Source organism: Eurypyga helias, unplaced genomic scaffold, assembly GCF_000690775.1.
Source record: "Eurypyga helias isolate BGI_N326 unplaced genomic scaffold, ASM69077v1 scaffold4915, whole genome shotgun sequence".
Classification (NCBI taxonomy): domain Eukaryota; kingdom Metazoa; phylum Chordata; class Aves; order Eurypygiformes; family Eurypygidae; genus Eurypyga; species Eurypyga helias.
The window spans coordinates 42,007-63,914 of NW_010253246.1; the positions used below are offsets into that span (position 1 = coordinate 42,007).

At 43.3% G+C, this 21,908-nt stretch overlaps 1 protein-coding gene across 1 annotated transcript; it reads right to left on the minus strand.

Moving 5' to 3' along the window:
• Positions 1–1,377: 1,377 nt before the first annotated feature.
• On the minus strand, positions 1,378–18,784 carry NPS (neuropeptide S; the record flags this gene model as incomplete). The annotated part of the gene is given in 7 exon segments (XM_010152592.1): positions 1,378–1,529; positions 1,532–1,568; positions 3,847–3,928; positions 6,120–6,238; positions 8,203–8,313; positions 9,082–9,281; positions 18,601–18,784. Coding segments are annotated over 7 exon segments (885 nt in total), but the record flags the coding sequence as incomplete, so codon positions are not given.
• Between the last annotated feature and the right edge of the window lie 3,124 nt (positions 18,785–21,908).

A 21,908-nucleotide genomic window follows, 5' to 3' on the forward strand; every position in this document is an offset into this window, starting at 1 on the left:
CTGCAAGAGCTAAGCCACCTAGACACCAACAGTGCCCAAAAGGAGTCTAAGCGTTTAAGCAGCTTTAAAAAATATGATGCTTTAAACATTTCAGCGTGGACAAGTGCAGACAGGAGTGCGTTTGATCTCCTTGAACCAGCCAGAAACTAGTCAGCTGCAGTCCAGAAACCCAGCATCACACCAGCACAGCTCCGTGCTGGAGCCACTTTTCTCCATGGGCTCAGGGGTGCAAGACACAGGAATGGGCATCATAGAGGGGGTGGTGCCGGTCAACCTTTTTCCAGGTGTAATACGATCTTCTGAGTTATGGTATTTAACGGGGAAATATTAGAAAGCATCCATATACTGATTTATTATCATCTTAGCTTTGAATTCAAAATGCATTTGCATGGAGACTTTGCAACATTTTTCAAGCCAATGTTACAGCTTGTTACACTGCATTTGGGGGAAAGAGCCACAAGGTAAAATTCACACATATGTAACTCGGCAGATGACCTTTCCTACACACCACATGTACATATTTACAGACTAAATTACTATCTTTTTTTTTTCTTACAGGAAATTAAAAAATAAAGCAACCCTGCTGTTAATTACTGCAGCACAACTGTAGCAGACAGAGCAGAAACCGCATTTAGCACATTTCATCAGACGTGTGTTGCCTACCTAAGTCAATTAATCGAGGCAAAGGGAGCTGCACTGATACCCTGCCTTAGCGTGATTTCCCAGGACTCTTCTGGAAATGAGATGACACACCTCAAGAGATTATTTCCTGCTAAAGTCATTTTAAATAACTATATTAAAAAGCAACTAGAAGTTACAAGTGTAGCCTGGTTCTGTCTTTCACCAGTGGCCCTGCGTATCTTTGGAAGATCCGAAATTAAATGTACCTTAGGTTTGTATTAATATTACCGGGCCAGTTGTCTCCAAGTAAATGTGATTTGGGACAGGGAAGTACAGGCGTGCCTTGCCTCGCCGGTGGGTTTGCCTCTATGGCAGAGGAGGGATGTCAGGAATAATAGCGTCAGTCCTCCTGACAGGCTGCATGCACACTTCTATTGAAAGCACAGGACTATTTTTGTATTAATCAAGAGCAAGATGATTAAATCTGTAGCTTTACAAAGAAGGGGAATTAACCAAATGAAAACATTCATTTCATTACAAAACTTCATGATACTGTAACTTTGGAAACAAAGCCCTTTCTGAACAATCCCATCTGCTCCACTGGCTTGTGCTCTTTGAAATAAACATCTGTTTACACGACGAAGACATGGGTACATTTGTCTCTGTTGGTTTTATCTTACAGACGCATTAAAATGATTTTAAGCGCAAAGTTAAACATCAGATGCTAAAAACGAGAGCGTGGTTTTGAACATTTGTTCATGACTTTGCTCTTCGAAAGGAAGTTTTTTTAATTCCCGATCCAACACCGTTGCGAAAGGACCTTTTATTGAAAGGCATCTCCAGGTAAGGCTTTAAAAAAGCCAGTTCTTCACTCCTGCCCACCTTGGCTAAGCAGTTATTCAGCAGATTCCGTACAGCTGGCAATTCAAATAAAAAGGATTGCTGTTCTGAAGAAAAAAAAAAAAAGAAAAAAGAAAGAGAGAGAGATAAGAAAAGGTAAAATTATGGATTTGTGTATTTGCCTGGACTTGTTCAATATAAAAAGCAAAGCAGAAACACAAAAACGATTTATGACTAGAATGACAAGGAAGAACTGTTATTTGCTAAGGATTCGTCATATTCAAAATCAGATTTTTTCATAGCTTCTAGAAAATTTAACTATGGTATTTCTAGAATAAAATACTGATACTGTTACAATTATGTTTACGGTATGAAATGAAGTGTTTTCTGTGATGTTGACCGGTTGTGACATGTAAAACAGTTTCCCTAGAGCAGCATGCGTGTTTATTGCTGTAAAATGAGATTTTTTTCAGTTAACAATGAAACAGCATCTTGCTGTCACTTGTGTGAACTCATGTAGTTTAAATGACAGATATGAGAAAATGAAAATACGTGTAAAGGAGAAATTTGGGAGAGGAAGCTTTCTGGTAGCTATGACTAGTTATGGTAGTAGTTATGAATAATAATGCCAAAATAGTAATGGGAATGTTTAAAAGTCTGAATTAAATCCACATAGGTTTATGTGCACTTTCCTTTTCCTTGCACCTTACAGCATAAAAACGTAAAGTACATAAAGAGTTTTACAAACTTAAATTGCATTTAAATTAACATTGTGTTTAAAAGGAAACCTCTCCAGGCATGTCTATAGTTGTTCCATGCATCCTTCATCGTATCGTGACTTACCAGGTTGCTGATTATCTAAAAGAAATAGTCTGCCACCATTTCTAACGCTGTCAGTACTGCCTTCTTCCTGCTTGGGAAATGGTTTTATGCAGAGCCACGGGGCTAACACCTGCCTTCACTGGAATTGATGGTAAAATTGCCATTAGCCTCATTAAGATCAGCCGTAATTCAGTGTGCTATTGATTTTATTAATACTGTTTCACACGTAAATTTTTTTTCCCAGTTCTGTGTGACCAAAAGGTTGATGATTGATTCTTTCTGCAAGCAAGAGCAGGCAGGCAGCTCACTGACCACGCAGCCTTCTTTTTTGCCACTGACTGGGATTTTTAGCCCAGACTGAAGTTTCTCCCAGTCAAGAAGAAATACTTTTTGCAAGCAACATAGGCATGGAGAAATCCCCCTTTGAATTTTGCTGTCTCACAACCTATACAGGGACGTATATTACTGAATAAATCACTGCTATTTTTACATGCTGAATATTCATTGATATAAAACAATTAAATTCATTTTACCTATCCTATCATTGCCATAAAGAGAACCATTAAGAAATGTGGCCAGTCAGATGAAGCTGTGTCTAAACTATCTTGATCAGAAATGAAAGCTGATTCAGCATTTACAGAAGTAAAAGATAGAGAAGAACGGGGCGCTGGATGGATTAAGGCTAACAGGAACTTCACATCAATAAAAGAAACAGCCCTACGAGTGACCACCATTCCTAAAAAGATCACCTTGGTGAAAAAATAATGATGCAAAACACATCAGAGGAAATGAAGAAATCGGAACTGTGGCTCCTAGAGCTGATTTTACAGCAATAAAGAAAAGGTGTCTAAAGGGTGTCTAAAGAAGACTTTGTCCAAAGCAGGAAAATTGAACATCATTAGAAATCAAATATCTCATTCCACACTGGCAAAATCTTACGTGGTGTTTGACCAGCAATCTGTCATGGTAACCTGGATGAGATCAGACACTGAAAGGATGTGAGTGTTATTGAAGCAACCTGTTCACTTCGGTTCTACTTTATCTCACAGTTCAATCAAATTCGTATCACTGATTCTATGCAATACTTTTCCATAACTTATATGTAAGAATTTCTCCTACACCTGCACACTAACAGTGACCAATAAATTTACTGGTTTATAAACTAGCTAGCAATAAATTAATGAAATTAATACAAATATCTTATTGTACCTATTTGGTATAACAAGGAATTTAGATGAAATGGAGGAGATTGATTTTTTCTCTTTTCCATACAATATTTCAACTTCAGCAAAGCTCTACACACTCTACATTAAATATGCAGTAGATTTCTCACATGATTATTTTAGAGGTTTGCATATTTTATTAGTAACAAAAACAAAAATTGGGCTATACTCCAGGAAAATTAGGTAATAATATCTAACCAATAGCTTTAATAGAAGAAACTTCTTTCATTTTATAAAAAAACAACAACAACAAAGAAACAAGCAAACCAACCCAATAATTTAAATAAAATAGCCATTTAAAAAACCCCAAACATCTGATCTTGTAGGGAGCATGACTTACCATGGAAGGGACAAGTGGGTAACCCGAGCACACAAATGTCATTGAGATCCAAAGAATGAAAACAAAGTTTAACCTGCACAGACTTCAAAGAAAAACTGAGATCAGTTGAAATCTAAAACAAAACCAAGCAAAGCTACATGCATACACACAGACACACAAACGGTATATTTTCTCCTTATATCAATTAATCTGCAGTGACTTTACCTGATCATTTTTTACCCAGGAGTGTAGATGTATGTACATGCAGTTATGCTACCAAATTCCTCACATATCCTTTCAGTTCTTTCTTAGATGACCATTTTATACCAGAGTTCAGGAGTGAAAATGTCATCAAAGCTGATTTTATTATGACTAATTGGTCCTTGTTTGGCCTTTTCTTCTTGTTAAATGGGAAAATGGCAAGAACACACGTTCAGCTGCCATTATGAAACTACCAATTGATTTCATTTAAAGTGTTCCATTAAAATGTCTCTCAAGTGGGTTTACTGTTAAGTCTGTATCATCATAGCGAATCTGGTCAAAGGTCTAAAGATTGCAAAAATACACTTCCAGAATTTTTTACCACTTCCAATATATCATATTAAGACCTTGTGAAGCCTGGCTGCAAGGGAAAAACAGTAAAAGTGCACTTTAAGTAGAAAGTTCCTTAAAGAATCTTATTATACTCAGAGCAGCTACAGTAGATAGAACAATACATAACGATATATATAGCTTTTTCTTCCCTTTTTCATTTTTTTACATGCTTAGCTTTTAATGCACTCAATTTTTAAGCCTTTTTCCTAGAACTTGAAACTGAAGACATTAATTTCTTCCCTTGCATGCAGACATATCTTAGCCTACGTTAAGTTTATTCAATCAAACCTTCTGTAGGATTAATAAATTCTGCTAATCTCCATCGATGTAGCAAACATTTATGTCCAAGAGCATCATTTGTTACTGCAACAAATTTATTGTGCAACATTTAATTCCAAAACATTTTAGGGGATCCTGTGGTTTATTTATGCAAAGTCCTGTAAAAGCAGTAACAGTCCCACAGAATCTGTGAATGTTGGCCTACACAGGCCCTGAGGGAATGCTGAAAAACATAAAATTCAATATATTTCCTTAGAATGAAAATGCAAAGGACCTTTTTTAAAAAATCACCCACTGTTAGACATGCATGCCAATGACTCAGCAGCCTCAAATGTTGCATTTCCTTCAGTGTTTACACTCAAAACTCAACGTACAAGGGCTCCAGAGGGGAACTCTGGGTGAGTCTTCGGGGAGACCTGACCTGTTATAAATCATGGCAACTTTAACTGGAATGTTCAGCCTCCTGATGTGGATGCATTTCATTCCAGAAAGCAGAAAGCAGTAAGGCCTTCAGATAAGGCCAGAACATACACGGCGGCATGTACGAGCCTTTAACACATTTTATAGAAAAATCTGTAATTTCATCTCAGATGGTGGTTGAATATTTGTTCATCATCACTCTACATGCTGGTGCTGATCATCTCGGTGGTTGACATGGTCCAACGGCTCTTCAAGTACTTTTTAAACGTACGTGTTTGTAGCTGCCAGTAAAGTACTTCAGGATTCTTCAGGACCAACAGGACTACAGAAATATGAGATTAAATTAGCCTCATTAAAACACCAGAGTAAGCAATCCATTTATAAAAACCGTCAAGAGAACATTTGACTATTTGCATATTCAGTATGTGTCCTCTTATTCAGAGAGAAAATCCTTTCCTTTGAATGGAACATCCCGTTCCCAGTCATACAGGACCTCCAACTCCAACCGATAAGCGGATTAGCCCGTGTTTCTGCTGCGAGGAAAAGCACGTCGGGTTGGATTCTGCTTCAGCGTAGTTTAGCGTCAGCTTTCATTGTATCTGCATTTAGTTTAACTCCGTTTTAGTACAGAATTAACCTTCATGCAACATTATTTGCGGAAGACAAGGGACAAGAAAAGCCTTGTAATTAAAGTTCAGGATTTCTGGGTTCCATGTGGAGCTTGTACCTTAGAGTTTCCGGGTAACCTTTTGGGCATTATTGACTTCGGGGTTTTTAAATCATGAGTTGTTTGAGTCCCTGGTGACCTCCCATGGTGCCTGATTGGTACCTCCTATGCTCAGCACCATCACACCCCCCCTGAAACAGTGGATTTGGGCATGTTTCTAGCTCATAAGGTTTGGAGACGAGAGGTGCCCACAGCCTTTCTCTGCAGGCACCTTCAGCACTAATCCCAGGGGGGTTGGAACTAGATGATTTTTAAGATCCCTTCCAACCCAAACCATTCTATGGTTCTACGAGAAGGTGTTGGCAGGCCAACCAAGAGAGGACACCAAGCAGCTCCCAGGGGATCCCAGGGAGACGCCCACGCGGACCCGGACAGGATGAAGATTTGTGGAGTCTGGAGCAAAGCAGCAGGTTACCGAAACTTGGAACAACACGGGAAGACAGCTCTTGTGTGACTTTCTAAGGAAGGACAAAAAGACGATGAAACGCGCTCGTTAAGGATGTTTCACACAGCGGGTGGGAAAGAGCTTCACATGGCAGCAAACCTCCCAAAGACTGCAGAACGAATCACACCTGGCCTGAACGCTAGGAAGAAAATACCGGTTAACCTGAGGGTTCGCGCGTGTTGCATTCATCCTCGTATTACACGCTCACAGTAAGGTCTCAGCAAAACTCGTCAGCCTGCTTTCTGTTCCCAGGGCTGCCTAAAAGTCACCTACGGCAGGCTGCAGTCCCTAGGACACAAGAGGAGACAGGCAAGTAATGTTGGGGGTGTTCCTCCCCAAAATTCAAGGGCAGATTCCACCTTTTCCAATGCTTGGACCAGCTGAGCAGCCACAAACTGCTTTCACACGAGGCAGGCTGCAGTTAGGTGAGTATGAGGCACTGAGACGTCACCAACAACTGGGTTCAAGTTGTGTGTCCACCTCTGGGACACACAGAAGTGTTGTCATCTGAACGGAGTGAACATTCAAGCTCTCACATTTGCTTCTCACTTCCTCGAGTTTATTTTTTCCTAGCGATTCAGGATGCAATTTAACACAACGGTGATCTGCATGCATAAAGTGTATATGGAGATTAAGATACATTCAAGATATTCCCACTTCAGGTTTGGATGAATCAGGTTTAACAGAACAAGTGGCAATTGACATTTCTGCCTTCCCCTCTGTCTGCAGAGCACCCAGTCTGAGGCCTTGCTCCCAGCTAAGGTTCACTGGCAGGAATCATAGGTCATATGAATCATTAAGAACCATAATAAAAATCCCCAGCGTCCATTAAATTTGCATTCTGTGAGAATAAATTGGCAGCAATATCTTCATCTTCCCTGCAAAACCAACAACATCACCTCTTCCCTCCTGCCTGCTTTGTTAAAGAAATTGTGAACTGCATCTCGCTGCTGCTCTTGTTTGGTTCCCCACGAAAAACGTATGAAACACAACACAAAGCTTACTGCTAAGCCTATTGAGCCTTGCAACTTAATAAGGTTAATAAGCCTATAAGTTCGAGAACATGATTTTTCCCTCCCCCATGACTGTAGTAAATCTCAAGTGTTCAAGCTGGCACTGTGTGCCTTTGCTAAGGGATCAAAATAATAAAAATGAAAGCATACACCAAAGACCAGCTGCATGGCCCACTGGTATAACCCCAAACATTGTAAAACCATAGCAGGTTAGTGGTCTGGAGAAAGGCAAGGTGCTAAATCTCACTGTTCCCCTCTCGGATGTTCACAGTGAAACCTCAGCATGGCTTTTTTTTGGAGACAGCCGCCTTGATATTCTGCGCTGAGCTCAAAGCTTTCCTTGCTTTCAAGAACATCAAGAAACCAAAGAGCCAGGACGGTTTGCTTTGAGATCATAGCAAGGTGCAAAATGGAAATTAATCATACTCACAGCCTATACATCTGTTCCTGACTCAGTGATAATAAAAAATCCCAGCAAGACACAAAGACAGAAGAAAAACAGAAGTCAGAAAGCGGGTTTATTCCTTCGGTCGTTATTGCTGTGCTCTCCCTATAGAGCAAGGGCACTCACCCAAACCCCTGGCTTGCACCACTGAGATCTCGTCTACAGAGGCACAAAGGACCTAAAAAGCTGCAATAGAGGCACACTTGGCTATTTCTGGGCATTTCCCTGCCACAGCTGTTTCTAATCCCATTAAACTTGGTTATGATCCAGAAAGAGCATGTCCCTGGCTGACCAGGGTCAGGGTTTGTAAGGCCAAGTGGTGCAGCTGGGGGCAAGCACAGCTCTTGTCTCCCCTCCTGCCCTGGTTCTGTGACGGGGCAGCAACTGAATGACCACTCCACGAGCACGGGACACTCGTGCCCATGGCCTGGAGCCTCTCCTCTCTGTTATTTACTCTGCTCCTGTGCCGAGCTGTTTGCACAGGAGTGCTCTCCGCGGAGGAGGCGATAGTCTCATCAAAGGTCAGGTGCATATTTTCCGAGTCCACCGAGGCCCGCATCGGCTGCTGTGGATAAACAGCTCTGCGTTCCTGTTTAACTCCAGAAGTTCTCCGGGAGAGAGGCTTTTATTGAATTTCGTTGTGCTTGCCAGCGCTGCCGCCTGCGAAGTCCTGCGAGTGCTGCACTGCTCCAGCCCCTCGCAGACAGGATGGATCCTCCGGCACCACAGCCCTCACTTAAAAGATGCACGGCTCCTTTTTAAAAACTAATTTTCAATGCAATTCCACTCAATTCCCCCCACCTAAGCCTCTGTTAGCAACGGCTGAGGCTCCAGCAATACGCTGTCTGACACGCAGGGTAAGAAAATCCAAAAGGCATTAAGAAGCAGCACTGCCCCTCCTGCCTCCCACTCCGGAGGGGCGTTTTGGTCTGCTCGCTTGGCCTGGACAGAGAGCAGCCAGGCAGCGGGCAGCAACCGAGTGGTGTTAGGCTACGTAAGGAACAGGGTGCAAGATCTCTGGACACACAGATAACGTGAACCCCAGGGTTTGGGTTGCCACCCGATTCCATAGCACTTCTGCGTCATTGGAGCTGTGCACTGTCACAGCAAAGGGGACGAAGCTGCAGCCTGATCCTCCCATGCCAGAAGGAGAAACGATCTTTAAAGTCACGTTTTCCATCCTACCTCAGACAGGAACTGTCAGCTGCGTCACAGTCACCATCCTCAGGATTTGAAAGTCTAATCATCATCTATAATTATATATATTCTCCTTCCTGGTTACAGCCAACGTAGACAGGGACGATGTGGGCAGTGACAGGATGAGTTTCCTTACCTGGGTCTGCCAGCCCCACTCCCCGGCACGGGGCAGAGCTGTTGACTGCGTCAAACTGCGCCGTGAGGTAAAACCTGAGCCTGCGATACCAACCATCATCGTCTCCCACAGACCGCGGCGCGTGCCACCTTGCAGCTCCTCTGCCAAGAGCACAAACGTCCACACGACTTCTGCTGACACCACCACGTTCCTGCTATATCCTGTGGGAAATGACAGAAATAATGCATTTGGCAACAACATATTTAAACGTGGCGGAAAACATTTCTGCTTTATAGATGCTGTTGCATTTTTGTCAGATTCCTTTGCACGCCTTCAGAAAAACAATCTGCATGAAGTACAACATGAAAAACAAGCTCTCATTATTCTCTGTGCACCACCACCAAATGTTAAAGTCATTTGATAATTTATCTGGAGGGAAAAAAAAAAAAGGCAGAGCAGACAAAACTTACTCAACCCATTAAGGGGAGGCTCAGCAACTGAACAGTGGTGGTAATTAACATTTTTGCTACGCTTATTTGTGCGTGCCAACATAATTTATGGATTCAGAAATTTCTCAAATAGATCCTACAGGAAGCTGCTGCCTAAGAAAAGATGTCAGCGCTGAGCTAAAAAGGCACCTGTCAAAGCCGAAACCCAATTTCTGTTCAGATGCAACAAAGATCTCGATGATCTGAGAAAGCCTGAATCGTTGTTGAAGTAGAAGCAAGAAAGAGAAAAGAGCCTAGATAGACAAGAAAAGGCAAAGTTTTTTGAGGAGAGTGAGGAGAAAAGGATGTAGGAAAGTCTGATGTGACTTAAGAAGAAGAGATCAAACTTTAAAGGGATCAAACTTTAAAGGAGTGAAGGAAAACTAACATAAATAGTATAAATACTAGGGAATAGGGAGAGTTGGGTGGCTTTGAAGGGCATAAATTTTATATATGCTATTGCACTGTATCTCAGCATTCTCCAATGGGTAAGGCTAAGAAAGACAAGGAAAAAGGTATCAGATAGTTTTTATTACATTAAGATGCCAACAGAATATTCTGGCTCAAGGAAGTTCACATATTTTCATCTACAGAAGCTCAGCACAAACCCATTTTTTCTGCTCTCTATGTCCTTGAGATGTCATACCAACGAACACCATGTCATTTGGGAATGGAAAAAAGGGAGTGACGTAGGGCTAAAGTTAGTCACGGTAGAACAGCTAACCCAACGCAACAATTACAGTCGGGAGGCAAATAGCAGGACACCAACCTGGAGACCCATAGCGACTGCAAGGTCAGTGGGGGACACAGAGGATGAGAAATGCTCAGCGGGACACTCACCATCCACAGACGGGGCAGAAAGGAGTGAACTGCTCACACCTGAGCTGGTTTTTATGCAATCTGGCGTGACCTTCAGGACGGAAAACAGGTCAGCTGGATGTAAAACATTTGTCCACGGTCTCATTTCGTCTGCAAACAGTCCTGGTCTGATCAGCTGGGAGAGATGCAAAGTTACCTTTCGCTTGGCAGAGAATTATAAGAAAATGTTCAAATCACAACTCAGGGGTGGCTCATTTCCTTCTGAACAGGCAACATTTGCGAGGGAGAAATCTCAGCTGTTCACAGATTAGCTCTTGGCATTTCAGGAGAAGGGTAAGATGCCAGTTTAAATTTGTGACACGAGACCTAAAGTACCATTAGGAAATAAGTGGCTACATCTGGAACAGCAGTCATCATTTGTAGGAGGTGAGAGGACACACCTTTTTTCTCCAAAATGCAGAGCATTTCCCATCTGTTCTCCATGCTCTTCTAACTCACTGCTATTTTCTTTCTACTTGTCTGTGCCACTTAAATAAACAAGGATACTGCAGCCTCTTTAAAGGAGCTGTTCTTTTCCCCAAAAGCCTTTTGATAGGAAGGGTCTTCTCCGTAACGACCTACTGAACAGAAAACAAATAGGCAGTGAACCCTAGAGCAAGCTTCTCACTGTGAATATACCCGTGCTCTCAACGCTGGTAGGAAGATAAAATCAAGGTACGAGTCTGCTTTGCTCTACAGGCAGCTGAGACACTGAGGTGGTCCCAGGTATCAGGTACCGCTCGATGCCTTTGGTACTCCATGACTGAGGGAAAGGAGCTTCACTACCTTGCGAAATGCCAGCCCTGGATCATTACCTGGTGACTGCTGTTGCTTATAAAGGTCCTCAAGTAGGGGAGAGGTAATGCTGCTGTCATACAACTCGGTGCTCGAGCTGACATTCCTTTTGTCTGAGCATAAGCTAGTGAGGAGCATGATTTCCCCTCGTGTTCTCCTCTTATAAAATGCTTCATCCAAAAATATCACATGTCAAAAGAGAGAAGTTTTGGTTTTCTCACTGAAAACCTGTTGCAGCTTACTGGATTTTTCTTGTTCTGTGCAAGCATGTCTTAATACCTCATCATGTTTTAACTCCTCGAGAAGTTATACCTGCCCCCTTATTCCTCTGTGTTCTCCTCCTCTTATAAAATGATTCATCCAAAAATATCACATGTCAAAAGAGAGAAGTTTTGGTTTTCTCACTGAAAACCTGTTGCAGCTTACTGGATTTTTCTTGTTCTGTGCAAGCATGTCTTCATACCTCATCATGTTTTAACTCCTCGAGAAGTTATACCTGCCCCCTTATTCCTCTAGTACTTGCATTAATACCTAATTTACAAAACTTGTCTCTCTCCCTGTCTCCACCTTGTAAATCCCTCTTTTAGCACCAGCATCTTCAGGGTCTTTTTTCCAATCCATACCCCACCCCACAGCCACTAGCTTGGGAGGTAACCAACTGCTACTTCTTAATCCAGAGTCCAGATTACTATGAATACACACAAAATCCAGTATTAGCAAAGGTAATACAGTGTCACTTCCTGGGGAATAGGAAAGGCCACGAATGCTGAGGATCAGGATTGTTCTCTGTGGACAGGACAGTGGATGTTTTCTAGCTACTTACTGCAGAGTTTCATTGCTCTGGTCTCACAGGAAAAGTGTTGCAGACACAGTACATGAAAAGGACCAGCTCTCCATTCAGCTTGACACTATATTGACTGCCAGAAGCAAACATGTACTCCACAAAAAACCCTGTGACTCTCTTTTCCTTCCGAAGAGCCTGCCTGCTGACAGCCAGTTCTTTCATTCGAGCAGTAAAAGTTAATGCTTTTAAACCCAATTCCCATCACACACGTACACAGAAAAAATCACATGGTGGACTTCAGTATTGCACTTTTCAATAAAGGCTGAGCGAGCCCAAGCTGTGAGGAGTGAAGACAGACAGGGTATAACTTTGAAAGGGGCTGAGGGCTTCATTTTAAAAGCAAGGAGGACTGTGAGCAGAAGGACTGACTGCAGCAGCAAGGAGCACACCTGAATTAACACTCCAGGGAAGCACCCCACGCATCACCCCCCTGCTCCCCAACGCTGAATAACCATGTGAGTATGGTGGGACTCAGGCCACCTCAGTGGGGTTTATGGGCATAGGGACCATGACCCCAGGACAAGGGGATGCTTCTCTGGGTGCTGCCTGAGCACCGCCTCCACTAGCTCCGGGATCCCCGCGCAGGGCTCCAGCACCCAGTGTGGGCCTGCCCTTCGTCATTGCCTCCCGAGATCCGAGATGCTCCAGACTACTGCAACCAATTAGGAATAAGCGACTGAGAAAGCGAAGCTCGTGCACTTCCCAGTCTCTTTACTGCAGCAGGAACACCAGGACCATGTTACATGTAAGAGATCCCTTGAAACTCAAGTAACTCTACAGTTCTCTGCCTTGCCAAATTTCATAATGTCAGCATCATCTAAGCCAACAGGACAGGAGCTAAAAATACTCGGATTCAACCCATTGCAGGCTTCTGATATAAGAGCAGAGTCTCTTAACACGTGCTCTTTGGAAGTGTTGAAGCTTGTGGCCTTAGGGCATGTCTGTACTGTGGCATACCAAGGCTCGGATACCGATAACTGCGCATCAAAGACGCGACCACGAGGTGCAACCCGAAGATTTCCCATTTCCCTGGAACGATTCACAGTTCAGCACTACCGTGGTTTCTCGGTGTCCATCTGAGTCAACACGTGAGCTCTCAGTGCCAAATGACACACTATTTTCTTAGGCCACATCAAATCGCTTCACAGTCCTTGCAGTTCACAAGCTGTAAACTGGCTAATTCTGTTCCAAATGTCAGAGATGGGAAACACAGAAGCCTGATAGCTTTGAGTTTCCCAGGGCTGTTTTCTAACCTACAACCTCTCCCAAAGCCCCGCTGACTCATTTGGGGTGGCGTAGCATAAATAGAGGCTAGGGATGGATTTTGAAGAAGAGGACACTGTGTTTAGGTGGACTTCATGCTCCCCGCTAGCCTTTTGAGCTCAGTCCCATTTTCTGCAAGACTGAATGCAGTACAAGAACGGAATCATACAATCACACAACAGTTTGGGTTGGAAGGGACCTTAAAGATCATCTAGTTCCAACCCCCTGCCATGGGCAGGGACACCTTCCACTAGATCAGGTTGCTCCAAGCCTCATCCAGCCTGGCCTTGGACACTCCCAGGGATGGGGTATTTAATAAAATGTATTTAGTACCCTTTTTTCTCTCTGCATAAAGGGATTTTTTGGTTTTTCCCTTCGTAATTTTAGCCACGTGGGGGTTTTGACTCTTGTATCACTAGTACCCTCTTTAGAAAGGGGTAGTTCCTGGTTCACCTGCCCATCTCTGGACCCTGAGCCACGTGTTTCACTGTGTTCACAGAAGCCATCATCCGTCAACCATCCATTCAATCCCAGCTGGCAGGTTGTGACCGGGCTATGTATCAACCTCAGCAGTCAAACACTCTTTGTACTGGACAACACCAGACACATGAATGACCTTAACTTCAAGAGGAAATATCCCAGACTCATCTATATTTGCTTTTTTAACTTCCACAAAGCATGGCAAGGCGCATTTGCTGATTGCAGGCTCTGTAGCATGAAGAGACGCTGGCCAGGCAAGCCCTGCACCCTGCTGTGGATGAAGATGTTACAGTTGCCTGGGAAACCGGTCCATGGGATCACTAAAATGTATTCTATATGTTTGCCTTCAGATACAAGATTATCACCTTGTGTATGAGCAGTGTCAGGAGAAAATCCTGACATGGGATAAAGTTAGACTGTAACCTGCAGAAATCAATTAACTCTTTTACAGTATTAGCTGAAATTTCACAGAGCTAAACCCAATATAAAATGCCTCAGTGTCCAACATCAACCAAATCTTCCCTGAAAGAGTGAAGGTGGGTTACAGCTGGAGGATCTCATTCCTCAGCAAAGGACACAAGGTTTAAATCCTCTGGTGTATTTTTAGAAGGTGAAAGAACTGGCTGAGGAGAGACAAGTATCTATAATCCAAGGAGATGGGATTATTCAAGGACGGAGAGTATTTAGCTAGATTCAGTATTTGCAAATTTAGACTTTTTTCTTCTATTTTTAGAACGAACACATTCAATATTTGCAGAAGGAGCACCAGTAGCCATCAGGTAGCCAAAAACCAGCCACAGATAGATGGCGGGGTACAGCATCTGTTTGCACTTTCTCATAGCAACGGGCAATTCGGGACCAAGAAGTCAGAGCCCTGCCACACCCTTTTCCCAAGGTTTTCTCTGTTGCCACAGTTATGACATTGCACACAAAACCCCACAGACTTTATGGTGAAGAAATTCCAGGAAAAGCTGGCAAATGCTACCTTGGGGGGAAAACAGGTTTAATAAATAGTAGGAAGGAGTAAGGAATTAAGGTTAGGTGACATTTTATTACCACTTAAAAAATAAACAAAACAGGACTGTGCTGTGTCTAAATATGGTGGGGGTATGAGACCGGTTTTAGAGGAGAAAGCGCAATAAAGAAAAGAATATTGCTCAAAAATTCCTATTTCTGGCAGCAATTTAAACAAAGAATCCTGTATAATTTCACTGCCTGCTTACCTTCAATCAAAAAACAACACTGTGCTTTAATTTCTCCTGTGGGTGTACTCAGCTCTTAAGTTAAAATCCAGGCTTAATATCTCCTACTCATAATTTAGGTCACGGGCTGGGAAGCAGCACAGGAAATAGAGAGAAATGTCAAGCTTTGCAATGGATGCTAAAACTCCATCCTGTGCTCGAGGCTCCCAGGGCATCAACTGCACACACTCCCCTGCTCTGAAAGAGCCAAGTCTTGCAGCCAAAAAAGCAGCTGAAATCCCTACAGGATTTAAAACCCGAGTTACCAGGACTTTGCTAGGGTCTGTCGTCAATCGCTGAGGCTGCTCGACCGGCTAAGGTCAGCAAAGAATCTGTTCTGCTCGTAACTCTGAAAGTCTCGTACCCTGCGGGCAGCTTAAAAGGCGGCAGACTCAAGTGAGGGGCAGAGCTTGGAGCTCAGCAGTGCTCCGCTCGCAGCGCTCCGCTCGCAGCTTCGCTCTTGGGCAAAGGTCAGACAGGAGCGAGGGGGAATGCCAAAGGAGTCACTGGGATCATGCAGTTCACGTGCCTGGGAAAGGGAATTAAAAAAGGTGTTTAAATAGCAGATTGCAACAGTACCAGTCAAGAAGCATGCTGTTTTTTGCCTTTTTTTCCAGTCTGTGGCTAGCGTTCCAGCCTTTCACATACAAACTACCCACAAAACAAACCACCCTTCCATCCACTCCTGTCTCTGTTACACAAATTGCGGGGTTGCGTTCAGTCTTTCAGCTGTGGTACTGTATATCATTAGAATTACACATACTGTTATCATTCACTGCTGTGTGACTATCTACAGTTTATTATGCTCGCCCTCATAGACGCCTAATTACATTGCACAAGGCTATAAACTCCACGTACTGGAGGATGTAAGCATCTTTCCTCTTGTATTTATTAAATTGTGTTCATACACATTCTTACTAATTTATATTGCATCTTTCTTGTTAAATGTAACAGCAAAATATAATCGAGTTTTCCACTCCTAATGCTGATTTTTTTATTGCCTAAATATACCTGGATGAAGTGTTTTATGTCAGAGAATCATCTGGATTCTCAGACGAGTAAGGGAGAGTGGTTTTTGCTAGGTCACCATCAGGCCTGTGCAGAGATTGTTCTGTCCAACTAACAGAACATGAAGCTAAAAACACAGCCAAGTTCTTCAAAACTGCACGCACAGAATTAAACTTGCAGGAAATTGCGTGCAATTGATTCCTAACATGTATTTTAAATATAACTGCTTCTACCTTTTTTTAGAATTTCAGCTCTGGCTTGATTTGACTGAGGTTTTCACTATGCAATGCTTCAGGAGAAAATGTTAGAAATAATTAGTCACATCAGAGGCAAAGATGCCACGCTATTTTAGTTTACATCCGATGGTACTGGGGAGAAGACAGGATTTTGTGTGCCCCATTACCAACCAGACTCTGTATGGTTGGAAAAGAAGAGAAAAAAGAAGAGAAAAGAAAAATAAAAGAAGATAGAAGAAGAAGAGAAAACTCTATTTTGCATATTTTCTTCTGCTTTTAGCATTAGTTTTTAGTAAGTTTAGTAGCCTAGTGCCAGTCTGACAGACCAGACAGCGGAGATGAAGCAGCTGCCAGACTTTGCTGCCAGCATCCTCGACAGTGACCCAAAGGGATGACTTCCAGGGGTTGGGATGGCAATTCCAACATCCCTGCTCCGACAACAACTTGGCCTCACAGCAAGGCCTGCCAATAAGGCTGTCAAATTAGCACTTAGTGAGATGGTATCTTGTGATGCGGACTTTTTTCCTGTAGGTGAGAAAACCTATTTCAGGCTGGGCATCAAAGAGCCACGATCGACGCGGGCTGGAGAGCTGTATTAGCCACCCGGGGGGAGAGAATCGATAGCCAGCAACCAGTGCCTGCAGATCTCCAACCCTCTCTAAGGGCTCATTTTAAAAACAAATACAGCTTCAAGATATTATCATGATGCAGGGATGTCAACGATGCCACCTAACCAACTCTTACGCCCTATGGCTAATTTTTTTTCACGTGTTTAGGCACTTCAAATAAATCCCCTAGCACTGCTGGCCACTGCCAAAGGAGCCACAGAGGGACTCTGCACTACCTCTGGTCCTACTGCAAAATCTCTGCGGCAGGAGTACAGTCACGCCCGAGCCCAGCAGTTCTCTTTTACCTCCTTTTCTCCTGCAGACAAAGCTGAAATACCCTGCAAGAGCTCCATGCCACTGGCGGACAGGATCTCAGCAGAGAGCTCCGTGAGAACAGTGTTCCAATTCAGAGGAGAAAATGACTGTTACCCCAGGAGTACAACATCCCATGCCAAAGAGTAAAGGAAAATATAATCTGTGAAGTAGGACAGAAGTTCTTTAGTTTCGCTACAAGATATTTTGTGATGAAGCTTGGCAAGTAACCAAACTGAATGTCAAGTAACTGGATAAACCACTTTCACTTATTGTTGGCCAAGCCATAGTTTTTTTTATAACCACATTTTCTTCTCTGCAAATAAACTTCCCCACACATTTGTCAGGAAGAGTGAGGCAGGAAAACATAAAGCTATAATGAAGAAGCAATCTGTGCCCATTTCTAGGCAGCCAGGTCAAAGACATCAGCAGTTTCTGGAGAGAATTCTGGAGGCTGGTTAAAACCCCTAAAAAGTGACAGGTTTCCTTTACATCACATCTGTTGCTCCACTTTCCTGTTGTTCTGCAGAGCAGAAAAATGCCTGGGCTGAAAGGCCCTTGGAAAATAATGTGATGGTACTGCCTTGGGGGATGCTGGTGGAAAACTCTGTGTTCCTCTGCCCATGGAAAAATCCATCAGCAATTAAGACTTTTGAACTTTATGCAATTATTTTATTCTGTGTTAAGTGGAAAAATAGGAATAGAGATTCATTGTGCATATCTCAGTCCTGTGTTTAGCCCCAAAAAGGATTTAAGTTCGATAGCCAGGGAGACCGTATGTCAACAAACATGTGGGCTCTGCATGTTACAGACACATTATAAAGCAGATTATTTTGGGAAATAGCTGAGAACTTCAAGCAATTTGGGAAATGCCTGAAAACAGTAAGCAATTGCCAATGAAGTGCCTAAGTTATTTGAGATTATAATTTCAAGCAGGTTTTCGATATTATAGGGTCCTTTGTACTTGCTTCTAAGGCTGTGCGATTTATCTTGCACTCTATCATTTATCTTGCAGTAGTACATATCTCTTAGCAGAGCCTACATTTATTTTCATAATTAGGAACATTGCAGTGGTTTGATTTTGTTTATAACATTTGCATCTGTTTACTTGAAATGTCTTTGAGCCAGTACAACTACATCTTACACAACCCTGTCCTGCAGTGGCAGAGAACGGGAAAACACTCTGGCAAAGACTTCAGCTCATCAGTTGTATCAGTAAGAGGTCCTCAGAGAACCAATTTAAACTTATTGCTGGAATCGGTCCCATGAAGGACTCCATTTGCCGGCAGCAAGCAGGTATTGACCATTCCTACCCGTCTCTAATGCAATGCCCTGACCACAGAAATGGGGATGGACACGCTTTCTGCCTGAGATTTCAGCTAGAAAAGTATGTATTAAAGTGATTACCTTGGAAAGTATGTTTTTTCGGTCTCCCTCCAGTTTTCTTCTGGAACAGAGAGTAGACAGCTTCTGGGGGAGAAGTACAGGGCTGGAGGTCATGACTCTTGAGGTGAGAGTTGGCTGTAGGTTCAATGACGATAGAAAATTCTAGGATTTCAGAAGTGGTGGCAGCAACCTGGACTTTCCCAGCCTATCAAATAATTTAAGAGAAATTATTACAATGAGAAAGTCAATTAGGGAAAACACTGACATACAAAGATGTTCTCACATGAGAAGTAAAGGGTACTTGGTCCCAAACTCAGCTAAAGCACATGGCAGTGACGTCCTTTTAAATATCTGCATCAGCTTGCTTTACATTTCTTTGTGTAGCTTATCATTATCAACAGCCTGAGCATGGGTCTGTGCTGAATACCCTAATTCCAACAACAAAGGTCGCACAAGAATGCCAAAACAAAAAGGTGCAAAAGAATGTCCATAAAGATAGATTTCAAAATCTATCAATAACATCAATTATTTTAGGAAGGGCTGGAGAAATGGAGGCATTCCACACAGTGACTGAATGAAATAGTCAAACAGCACAACACACCGCTTGCAATGACAGTCGTAAAGCGTTCACAACTTTTAATTACTCTGCCAAATGTCTGTTTTCACGACGTGTTTGCAGCGAAGTCGGCTATACAAAAGCCTGCAGATACACAAAAACCTGTGGCTTTCCATGTGCTAAGAACTATTGCCAGCTCCTCGCTGTAGGAACAGGAGTTCGTGTAGACGTGTCTAAAGGTCTTTATTGCTGTCTGTACAGACATCTCCCAAGTCAATTCACACAGAAAATGGGGAAGAAGTGGAAAAACAACAAGGCAGAAACCGCAACACAATAATAACTCAGCCCTTCCAGTATTAAATTCCGAGATGCGGAGGACAATGAGGACAGAAATGATGGATGAAATAAGTGGGTTTATAGTAGCAGCATCAACAGGAAAAGCTAATATCTGTTTTGTGTTGCAGTTAACAAGCAAAAGAGTATTGGCGTGTGAAAGGGAGTTAAGGCGCAAATGCCCTAAAACGGCTTTGCCACAGAAATGATGCAATGGAGTAATGAAGCCAGGGCAGGAGCAACGCCTGCGGCCATCGAGGCCATGTGGGGGGCAGCAGTTCATCGCGGCACCCTGAAGGGCAGCACCCTGCAAGCCGGGAGGGACAGGGTGTCCCTGCCAGCTGATGGAGTCTTGTCCCGGTGCTGCTGTTACTCATTATCTCCATGCATCATGCCAGGGAATCCCAATCAGGTATGAGGGATGGGCTGCACTTGGCATTATAGGGAGTAAGAAAACGCGTCCCTAGCTGTACCTGACTTTCTTTGGAGGGTAGCTTGAGCCGTTCCTGCCAGCACACACTCCTCTCAAAGATCAGGTGTCCCCAGAAACGAAGCACTGCATGAACATTGATCATAATGATAATTATTTTGCAATTTGAAGAGGAACATTTTTTTAACATCAGACAACGGCGGATAACGGTCCTTTTCCTGCCAGCTTTCACCAACGGTCACAACAAACCCAACGTAGCTCATGTCTGCGTGACAGGATCTCCCTTCCTGGGAGATGTTCCTCAACAGCACTGAGTGAAATCCCATTGGAGATGGTGAATGAAGACAGGAAAGGATTTCTTACTCAAGAGAGAAATCTTCCTCGTACATGTGTCACACAACAGGAAGAAGCCCAGTCAGCCAAAACTGTGTGGTTATTTTTACAAATGGGTTTCTGCACCCAGCAGAGCTTCCTCTCCTGACGGTGCCTGATGGACCTCTCCTTCCCTCTCCCGAACATTGCTGCCCTGCTCCAGGACAGCTCCCCTTTTATCCTGAAGCATCTGGGCTTTACAACTCCCCAGTAATTTTTTTCCCTGTTGAAAAATGTCGTCCCACATGTCCCTATTTTTTCTAGACTAGCATGGAGGTCCAAAACCACTAGAAATGGGTATGGGGTGGAAAACTCCACCTCACTTTTTTTAATTCTCCTGCTTCCCCTCTGCAATCAGGTGCTTTGCCCAGGCCCTTGCCTGCCTTTTACTGGTTCCTGTCAAGGTGGCGCATGTCCATTGCTCTGGAGCAGACACCGAAGGGATTCCTGGATTATTGAAGGGACAGATGGTCTTGGAGCGAGCTGCACTCAGTCCCACCAGCGCTGCGGAGGTTTTTCTCTGGCTGCGGTGGTGCGCTGGCGCAGGAGTGCAGATGCCAACAGTAATTTCTAAATGCGTTTAGACTCAGTAAACTACCTGCCTATTTTGCACCCTCTCGGCCCACGTCTACAGCTCACTGTGCCCAGGTGGTGCCTGCAGGCTCAGACCCTGGGTCACTCCAGGACCGCTGAAGCCATCTTAATCAACAGCATTAATTCCAAGGTGGTGGAAAAGAGGATTTTAGAAGACATCAGTGATGGCTATGAAATGTAACAGTTAAAATGCCATTTCCCTGCCTCTACCAGAGCTGTTACATCACTGCCTTCCAAACATAACACACAAAGGTGGTATTTTGGCAGCAGTGGGGCAGGCAGCTCAAGACGTGCACGAGCGGTTAATGCATCTGTATGCCAGAGTACTCTGAGCCAGATTTTTCTCCCACTGAGGTTAATGTGAAAACCTCTTCTGATTTCAGCCATGCAGAGTTGGAGCACGCAGGTGGTATTTATCCAGTGTATAAATGAGAGATTGCACAAGCGTGTCTTCTGACTGCACTCAAAATTGCATGGCAAACTATGTCAGGAGCATCAGCTTCAAGAGCCACAACATTAAAAACACAGTGAACAATACCAAAAGGGAAATGAAACTAGTTCCTAGGTACTAACATCCTGGGAGAGAAAAAACGGTATGAAAAAACCTTGAATTTCTATGGGTTTAAAACTCTGGTGGCAACAAAGCACCTATAACCATTTAGACTGATTTCCAGAAAGACACGATTGTTCCTCCTGACAGGGTGTTGAGTAAAAAACACACTTTGGGGACACAGCCTGAAACATGACAATTGGTCAGAGGTGCTTCATTGCTTAAAACAGATGATATTTGTTTATATAAAGGTCTAAGTGAAATTTTCTCTCTGCCAGTGCTACTCAACAGGTTCCTGATCTCGAGTAAGTGGAGCGAGCAGTCCATGTGACAGATAAATATGAAGTGCAGGGCAGGCAGAGTGTAAAACTGATCAAATGGAGTGCAAAATGAAGAAAACAGAACTTAAATTTTAAGGCTCCTATCTGAGCAAAACGTCTTTAAAAAGGAAAGACTCAGAAATGCCGTGATGCAATACACACCTCCGGATGGGA